Raw genomic sequence first — 10,183 nt, 5'->3', positions numbered from 1 at the left:
ATTACTCAAGATCATCAAGTTCTATGGTGATATAACTTGACGGCTTCCCGTCCCGTGTGAATTCGACCAAGTTACCCTTAGAAGCAAGCTGACCTATCACATCTACAAAATAAAAGCACCAATCTATTGATTAACAAAACTCTATATGCCCAAATTTTTCTCTTTGGAATCAACGCATTTTATTCATGTTGAAATCAGATCCCTTTAATTCTCTTAAAAATAAAAATAATAAAAACTGTTAATAAATAGTTAGGGCCTAGAAATCGAAGTTCCTGAAGAAACAAAATTATAGGACATTATAAAGATAATACACAAAATTATATAAATATTTTTATTAAACAAAATTCAAATGAAACAATATTTAACTGAGTTAGAAATTATATTATTTCTTAATATAAAATTACAGCAAGGGAATATTTGTTACAGGAAGGGAATAATAAAAAAATTCTTCCTTAATATAATATCTCAATGAAACAAATTTTAGATTAATATTATATGAATCTACAATAGTTGAGACTTGAGAGGAATAGCAACAACCATCAATTGAATCCATATCTGTCCACTATATGCTCATAATAAAAAAAGACAGCAAATGGTGCAAAACAATATATAGGATTAAAAAATTAGACTTTAAAGAATTAAACAACACATGCATCAATGTTAATCTAACAAAGTACTTACCAACTAAATAACTATCAAATAATCGTTCAAAGATTTCAGCAAAACGCAAAACCCTATAATCATTCAATAAATTGTTGATTTCAGAACAGAAATTCAGAGAATAAAAATGAAAATCGAAGAACAGGTGCACACCAAAGCCACTGACCTTCGAGATAATGACGCCGAGACGACGGCGACAAAGCGACCACGAGCAACAGGAAGAATCAGACCCAGTATGGGCGCCGAGTGATGAAGAAGACATCAAATAGGGGATCTGACTTGGAAAACACCGACAGTACATAAGAAAGACTCCTCGGACAGCCACGGACGGCGGCAACCAGTCACTCCGTTCGGCGGCGGTGGAGGCTAGCTAGGGTTTTTCCTTTTTGTTTTCTTTGAATGAAGAAATGACTGAAAGTAAGAAAAGAGAAGAGGAAGACCAGCAATCAGTAACGCACTAACGCGTTATTCCTCCCCCCCACAAAACGACATCGCATTAGGCAAACCGAATGTATACCGGTCCGGTCCAATTAATGTATTTAAGTCAGAGGATTATAAATTAATGTATTATAAATTAATGTTAATAATCCTTCAAATTAATTAATATAATGAATTATAATTAATGTAGTATAATTAATTAAATAATATAAATGATAATAAATTATCTAAATTATATTAATTATAATATTTAAATATATAATTAAATCAAATCAAATCAAATAAATTAAATCGGGAAACACTCTCAGAAGCATGCCACGTCAGCTTCATCATTAAGTGCAGACATCCGATTTTTATATAATAGAATAGATGGCCCAAAAGAAAAAAGGCCTAACATGGTTTATAAATAGGCCACGAGTTATCTTTGGATTTTCACCGTATAGCCAGATGAATTTTATCGGAACCCTTTGTGTTTACGCAGCTATTTGTAAACACGAAGGCGTTCCCTTAAGATTTCCAGGAACCAAAGCTGCATGGGAGTGTTACTCAGCGGCTTCAGATGCCAATTTGATTGCGGAGCAGCACGTGTGGGGTGCAGTGGACGCACGTGCGAGAAACGAAGCGTTTAACGTTAGTAACGGTGACGTGTTTAGGTGGAAGCATTTGTGGAAGGTGTTGGCAGAGAAGTTTGGGATTGAGGAGCATGGGTTTGTTGAGGGTTCGAGTTTGAGGTTGTCGGAATTGATGAAAGACAAAGGTGGTGTTTGGGATGAGATTGTGAAGAAGAATAAGTTGCAAGCTACTAAGCTGGAAGATGTTGGTGATTGGTGGTTTGCGGATATTATATTAGGAATGGAGGCTGTTTTGGATAACATGAACAAAGCCAAAGAGCATGGCTTTTTGGGATTTAGAGACTCCAAGAAATCATTTATAAATTGGATAGAAAGGACCAAAGCTTACAAAATTGTGCCATGAATATAACAAGAGTAACAATAATACTTGGCACCAACACGAATCTAGCCTTGGCACACTTACGTGATGTAAAATAAATGTGCCTATACAAAAACTAAATGTGTCTGTGTTAGTTGTAAAATAAGTAAGGGATTGAAGTCTGATGGGATGGCTTTTGCTTAATTATTAGAGCAATGCTAGGGGTTCAGCAACTTTTGTGATTAGTAGCCATCAAATAGCCATTAATGATGATCTAATGGTGTGAGATTGGTGTGAGATTTTATCCAATGACTCACATTTCTCTGCTGGTTACATGCTGGCCAAAATTCAATAAAATTGTTGGTCTCTTAGACTTTTCCTAATTATTATGCTAATAAACATTTTCATGTAACTTTTCAATTGTTTGTTATATATTTTGGTGAATTAATAAAGAGTAATATTAGAGAATGAATTTTTTCAATTAATATTAGTTAATTTTTAAATTATTTTATTTTTTTAATTTTAAATTCTAATCTAAATCTTTACAAAATTTAATTAATACTAACTAATTAAAATTTATTTTTCTATATTTTTTTCTTAATAAAATATGATCAGGAAAATAAAATATTCAACAAAACATCAGTAATGAACGTGAAGACGACCATACAACATCTGAATTCAAGCAAGAAACTCAACCACAAGACCCTCCACTCGCGCTTCCTCCTTCACCACAACAGCAAGGGCCTCACAGGGAAGGAACCTCGGGACAACACCGAGGCCCTCACGGAGAAGGGATCCCGAAAAATCCTCATCAGAGAAGGATCCAATCTAAAATTCATCATCCTGAAGGTGAGGACCTCCTTCATACAACAGAGATCCTAGACCTAGCGCAAGGCCAAGGAGATCGACTCGAGCAGCTCGAACACGAGGCTGAGCAACAAAAGGAAGATGAACGAGAGTTGCGAAGAGAGATGAGACGGCGAAGAGAGCTAGAAGAAAAGCTCCGTAAACTGGAAGCCGATCTCCGAAATAAGACCAATGAGCCGGATCGGGAAGAAAGTTCTTTGGGAGAAGAAGATCCGTTCACATAAGAGATCATGAGGGCCAAAGTTCCTAGGAACTTTAAAATACCCGACATAGATCTCTACGATGGAACAACCGACCCAAGGCATCAACTCAGTAATTTCAAAAGCAGAATGTACCTAGCCGATGCTTCTGACACCACTCGATGTAAAGCCTTTCCAACCACCTTGACCAAGGCTGCAATGAAGTGGTTTGATAACTTGCCCCCTAAGTCGCTCACTAGCTTTGACGACATGGCAAGGAAATTCATGACACAATTTTCCAACCGAAAGGACAAAACGAAGCACGCCCCAAGCTTGCTAGGAGTAAAGCAAGAGGTCGAAAAAATCCTTCGTGACTACATAGAAAGGTTCAATAAAGCTTGCTTGGAGATTCAGAGTCTACCAACTGAAGCCATAATTATAGGTTTGGTCAACGGCCTCAGAGAAGGACCTTTCTCTCAATCAATATCCAAAAGATACCCGACTTCCTTAAACGAAGTAGAGAAAAGAGCAGAGAAATACATCAACATGGAGAAAAATTTCCGACTCAGAGTACCTCCTTCACGACCTAACCTGCCCTATCAACCTCGGGATAAAGAAAGGGAACCTAGGAAAAAGGAGGAGCAAAGTATAGAGAAACCTCGAAAATATCACAACTATACTCCCCTTAGGGTTTCCTTAGTGGATGTGTACAGAGGGATATGCCATACAAAGAAACTTCCACCCCCCGTCCGATTAAGCATAAGAAAGCAGAAAGTCGGACAGAATACTATGAGTATCATAAACTCTATGGTCACTCCACCAACGAATGCTACGATTTAAAAAATGTCATAGAGAAGTTGACCAGATAGGGTCAACTTGATAGATACTTGGCGAACAGGTTGGATGACCCGAGGAAGAGAAGAAGGGATGAAGAAGAGGGACGGCCAGATTGCCCTCCTCACACCCCCGAGCGATATATACACAAGATTAATTTTAAAATTTATATTTTGTAAGGGTAAATTTGTTTTTTAAAAGTGAAAATGATGATTTTATAATTTTTTGTGACGTTGAGAATGATTTTAATACAAAAAAAGGTCGAAAACGATTTTGATTTTGGTCCAAAATCTTAAGAACAAAAAAAAATACTTGACCCTTAATTTTATTATTTAAAAAAATATATTTAATATTATTTTAAAAGTAAACATATTTAAAAGAGTAGAAAAAAGGATATTATTGATATTTTTTAATAAAAATAAGCTTTAAAATATATTTTTGTATTTTGCAGTTATATCCAATCTAATCTGCAAATTGGATTAGAACTTAAAAACTGTGGATATTGAATCCGATTCAATTATTTTAGTATAAATCAGATCGAAATTTTAGTCATATCCGATTCGATTCGATCCGCATTCATCCATAATTTAAACAAAAATTATCCCAACTAAACATACCCAAAATAAATTGAACTACACCCTAAATAAGAGGTATTTTTTATGGATTCTAGAGCTGGACTTTGAAAAATGTCCATTACTTTGGAAATGGTATCATTTCATCCAGCCCAAATTTCAAATTTGTTGAAAAGGGACCTTCTTTTCTCGTAAAAAAAAATGGAAAAGTCCTTGATCTAAAAAGAAAATGGCTCATAATACATTTTATTTTAAACAAAATTTTTGTAATCTTTTAGGTAGCGTTTGTTTTGAGGTAATGAGATAGAGTGGGGAGACTGAGACTCAGTATCATATTTATTGGTATTAAAATTTGTGTCTCTGTCCTCAAAATTTCAGTATTTCAGTACTTCCAAAAAGTGGGAACACAAAGACTAAAATTTTTAGAGATGGAGACTGAAACTTTAATAATATTTTATACTTAAAATATCTTCATTTCAATTAATTAATTTCAATTTTACCCATTGTACAAATTAAATTAGAATTTCATTCTTGTTTCAATTTTTCTCTCCCAATTTGCACCAAACATAATACTGAGATTTATTTCAATCTCTATCTCTCAGTCTATGTCTCTCAGTCTCAATCTTTTCATCTCTATCTCTCCACCAAACGCTACCTCAAAGACTTAATTTTTAAAGACTTAATTTTTGTCACTTAATATACTACGTTAGTCAACTTTTTATGTTACAAATAAAAAAATAACAGAAGAACCAACGTGATTAATTTAAAATTTTTTAAAGACGAATTTAGTTAAATTTTTTAAATTAATTTAAAAAAATAAACAATCTTTTAAAAATGATTTTAATTATTTACTCTCATTGTATACTTGTTTGGACCATTCACCATTTATTTTTAGCCTAACTCTTTAGTCTACCATATTTATTTATTGGGGGGTGGGGTGTTGGTGGTTTAGGAAGTTACCTTTTGCTTTTATCTCTGTCATTTGAAGGAAAACAAATATATGTTCTCCTTCTAAATTCTAATAGATAAATTTTAAAAGGTGCTATGATGTTTGAAAGGTGATATTTAAGTTATCAAAAAAAGTTAAAATTTAATATTTAATTTAAAATATATAAAAAACAATTTTTAAAAATTTAAAATTTACTATAAAAAATAAGTTAGATAAAATTGAATAATATTATATATTCAAGTCTTTTTATGAACCAAGTCTAACTAAGTTAAACAATAAGATTTGAAATAATACTAACTATAACTAATTTTATTATAATAGACCAATTTAATTGGACTTGATTAATAAAAAAATTAAATATATATTATTTGACAAAATTTAGATACTAACTCGAGCACAATAGAAATGGCCATTTCAAAATACAGGTAATTTAAACAAAAATTATCCCAACTAAAGAAATCCAAAATAAATTGAAATACACTCTAAATAAGAGCTGGTTTTTTTCTATTGTTTCTATGGGCTGGACTTTGAAAACTGTCCATTACTTTGGAAATGGTATCATTTAATTTTATCTAGCCCAAATTTGTAGAGAAGTGGTCCTTCTCTTCTCGTCAGAAAATGAACAGTCATTGATCCAAAAAGAAAATGGCTCATAATACATTTTATTTTAAAGAAACTTTTTGTAACCTTTTCCAACTTAAAAGAAAATTTTTTAATTCAATATATTTATTATTCTCACATGCTAGTATCTTAGTATAGTTTTATTGATCATTTTTTATTTTTAATTATTAATTAATGCAAAGAGCTATATAAGCAAAAGAGTATTTATACTATAAATTAGTTATTAAATAACAATATTTGGTAAAAGAAATTATATTTAATTTTTAGTTTTTACGGAAACTGATTAGTTGTATGTGAATAATAGTTCAATAATTATTTTTGTAACATTTTAGATTTTTATTTAATGTTGTGATAAAAATGATTATTAGAAATACAAAAAATAAAGAATAATCACCGGCTGAAGTGCTTTTTCGTAATCGTCTAGAATTTATGGTTAGAAAGGAATAGACTGATTTTTCAGCATACAAGTAAAGGAGTTAAAAAAATTATCAATATATCTTCAAATAGTACGAGCGAGTGGAGCGGTGGAAATCCTTTTAGTTGTTGATGGCTATGCCGGAGATGACATGAAAACGGTTTTGTGTTTGTTTTTTTTTTAAATTTGTTTGTTTTCAGTAGGGGTGCACATGGGCCGGGTGAAGCCGGGTTTGATGTCACCCAGACCCTATATATATAGTCTTTTTTTTGTGATTCACAATTAATATATACATTGTTCGTGTATGTGGTTTATATGTTAATTCTTTTATTGATTCTTTTTATTATTATTTTTTTTTTGTCTCTTTGTTGCTCTTTAATTTAGTTATATTCATTGATTTCTCTGTATTGATGCTCTTTTTATTTGAAATATCGTGACAATTTAGAGTGTATGTTGTGATCCATGTAATATTCGTTAATTTGATGTATCTTTTTAGATGGTTTGTGTTATAATGTGATTAAGGAGTTGACTTAAAATTATAATATAATATATAAATTTATAATATAATTTATAATATGCTAAAATATTAGGATATTATCATATAGATATATTTTTTTTATTTGTCCATTAGATTCAACTATATAGAATCTTGAAAATTATGCAATTATGTAATTAGTTATTTTTTCATATAATTATTGTATTGATCATTTACATTAGTGAGACTATTTTCATTATTAATATTTATAAATATGCTATTATTTGTATAGACATGAACCTTCCTTTATACCAATTCATTCTCAAATATTTTTGTCAAATAGTTCTTGATTGAACAATAAATTTTATCGTACTACAAAATAAATTCAATATAAAAGCTATTAGCTTCTACAAAGCTATTAAAAAGAATTGTCTTTGACTTGTGGAATGACGTACTTATAAAATTAACTTAAAATAAGAATTACAAATATTTTTAAGAATTTAATTTTGATGCACTGACAATGTAAAGTAGTTTTACACATGCATCCAATTATATAATGACACATCAGTAAAAATAATTTTTTACATTGAATGCGTGAATGGTCATCCAAAAAAACGGATGTGATTGCACAACTGTGTAAAATATTTTACACTGTCAGTATATCAAAATTAAATTCTATTTATAAATTGAACTTAGCATTACTTGAAAAAATTTAGTAAAAGAATCAACTAATTTAGTAAAAGAACTATTTCGATGTAAGCCATCTTGTTCTTGTCAAACTTGGATGGGACTTTCTATAGCCTTATAATTTTGGTCTTTATTTTCTATATTTTTTCTTCGTATAATTTACTATAGGTGATACTATTGATATGATAGTAGATAGTAGCCATTAGATATGAAAAAGAAAAGAAAAATATTATTTATGTATACATATATATTAATTGTACATAAAAATATTTAAGTCACATATATTAATTTTTTTTGTTATGATTATTTCCTTATATATATGATTATTTTTTATTCTACAACCGTGCAATAATTTTTTATTTTTTCTATCCATGCATATTTCTCAATCCCCTTTCATACGCATGATGATTAATTATTTTTATTTTAAATGGTGATGTTTTAATTTTTTTTTTTTTTTGCGTATTTTTATACATGAGCAAGAAAAGCAAAATCACGTATTGTGACTCTTTTTCTTTTTCCATACTTTAATCTTAATTAATCAATCTTGTGTCCACACAATATAATTAAATTTTTAATCACTTTAGTATATTAATGACTTATATTTTTCTTAATAATTGCATTCCTAATCTGAAATACAAAAAAAGTGATACTTATATCCAAGAAAAAAATAAACTTAAAAAAAAATTTCATATTAAAAAAATAAAAAAATAACATATCCAAAAAAGAATAGTCATAATATATAAATTGAGGTAACAATTTAAATTTCTCTAAAACTAATTTAATCAAATACTAATTTTAGAACTAAATTATTTAAATAATATTTAAGCTATTCTAATCCTTAGATACGTATAGATTAGAGTCATTCTAGTAACGACAACCAATTGAAATAACATCATAAGATCGAACATTTAGAATTCGTACAAATTCAGACCATTTTTTTTTTGTTAAAATTGTCAAACTAAATTGACCTTTATTTTCCTCAATGACATTGCATTGATGCACCAGAAGGCCGATAGTTTCTGAAAAAATCACAGTATGTTATAAAATTATTTTAATACAAAAGTTTAAGAGAAGAAAATTTAAATATAGTACCAATCTTTGAAATTGCATCTTCAAATTTGAACGAATTTTCCAAAATTGAAGCTAAATTGAGAAAATTCAATCTTATTAGATACTCCACTTCGAATATTTTCGGATAAATGTAGAAAGCATGGAGGGAATGAGACTTGAACTTGACCTACAAAACTCCTTGAAAACAATTGCTCAATCAAAGAAGAATAACAAATTAGAAAAAAAAGAATGCTTTGCCGATTAGATTTAGACTCACAAATCGCAAAAGAAACACTATATATAACCTAGGTTAGTAGTACAAAAATAATTATAGAAATTAATTATTGATATCAATATCAATTTACCACTAGCAACGTTAGTATCATATTTATGGCAATTAGAATTATAGAATTATGTTTTTTTTTAATTATTGATATCTTAATCTTTTTAAAAGATTTGCCATTTATATATGTGTGTGTTAAAATAATGCTTAAAAAGATCACAAATGAAGTAAATAATTGTTTTATATAATCATACATAATAATAAAATTATATACCAAATAAAATTAATATATTTATGAACTGAACCATCAACTATATATGCTTTTGTCTCGAACTCCTAATTATAGATTTGCCATTTATATCTGCGTGCGTGCCTGTGTGTGGTTTTTCCGTAATAAAAATTTTTTTGCATCTAATAATTTTAGAAAATGGAAAAAAGACTGACACTTATTATATATGTTGGGAATAAGTAGTATGATCACAATCCAATCAATTACGTATTAAATAATTTATTATTGTTATTATATTAAAATGTTAATATAATAAGGTCCTTGATTAAATTTAGAGATTTATCATTGTGATAGTCATCATAATATTGAGAGATAAATATTTTATAATTTAATCTAAATTATTCTTGGTCATAGGATTATTAAAAAGGACATTAATAATCCGGAAAGATCAATATATATATAATGGTCTTCATTGGATGAAGATTAATAGATCTCATTTATTAAATTATATATATATAGATGGTGCATATAGAGATATGACCATTGAACTGACTCACTTTGAGAATTTCTAATGGTTATAATTACCGCATATTTGTCAATAGGATATTCTCAAGATGAACATAGTAATAGAGTTTCCTTTGACCTGCGACTACTGTCATAGTAATTAACAATGTATTTATTATACATTATTATGTGCAACAAATTCATGTGCCAAAAATTCTTGATCCGTTAATATTAGAATTAATCATTATAATTCAATCCACGCAAAAAAAATAAATTTGTTAAAAGAATGAATCCATATAGAATTGTATAAAAAAAATGACAAACAAAAAACTTTACAACAATGCTAGAAAATCAAAAGGGTATTAGTCCAAAACTAATTAATATATATGGATGTTTCTTCTGCTAAGTATCAGAATGTTTCTTTTTCATACTAAATAAATGTTCTTTTATATATTTTTTTGATTTTTTTGTATTATAAATATGAATGTCT

General features: G+C 29.2%; 2 protein-coding genes across 2 annotated transcripts; both read left to right on the top strand.

The window, feature by feature from the left end:
• LOC107647756 (3-oxo-Delta(4,5)-steroid 5-beta-reductase-like) lies at window positions 1,468–3,119 on the top strand. Its single transcript, XM_016351804.1, has 2 exons — window positions 1,468–2,064; window positions 2,712–3,119. The coding sequence occupies exons 1-2, from the start codon at window positions 1,468–1,470 to the stop codon at window positions 3,117–3,119; spliced, it is 1,005 nt and encodes a 334-aa protein (XP_016207290.1).
• LOC107647755 lies at window positions 3,126–3,914 on the top strand. Its single transcript, XM_016351803.1, has one exon. The coding sequence runs from the start codon at window positions 3,126–3,128 to the stop codon at window positions 3,912–3,914; it is 789 nt and encodes a 262-aa protein (XP_016207289.1).

This window comes from Arachis ipaensis, chromosome B06, assembly GCF_000816755.2.
Source record: "Arachis ipaensis cultivar K30076 chromosome B06, Araip1.1, whole genome shotgun sequence".
Taxonomy (NCBI): domain Eukaryota; kingdom Viridiplantae; phylum Streptophyta; class Magnoliopsida; order Fabales; family Fabaceae; genus Arachis; species Arachis ipaensis.
Note: the sequence above shows the minus strand (reverse complement) of the source record. Positions and strands in the feature narration are given on the sequence as shown.

What these genes read in the sequence shown, in the direction of transcription:
- LOC107647755 (XM_016351803.1), top strand. Translation starts at nt 3,126, where the DNA reads ATGAGGGCCAAAGTTCCTAGGAACTTTAAAATACCCGACATAGATCTC.
- LOC107647756 (XM_016351804.1), top strand. Translation starts at nt 1,468, where the DNA reads ATGGCCCAAAAGAAAAAAGGCCTAACATGGTTTATAAATAGGCCACGA. An exon ending in GGACCAAAGCTTACAAAATT is followed by an intron (nt 2,065 to 2,711) that starts GTGCCATGAATA and finishes TCTGAATTCAAG; the next exon opens with CAAGAAACTCAACCACAAGA.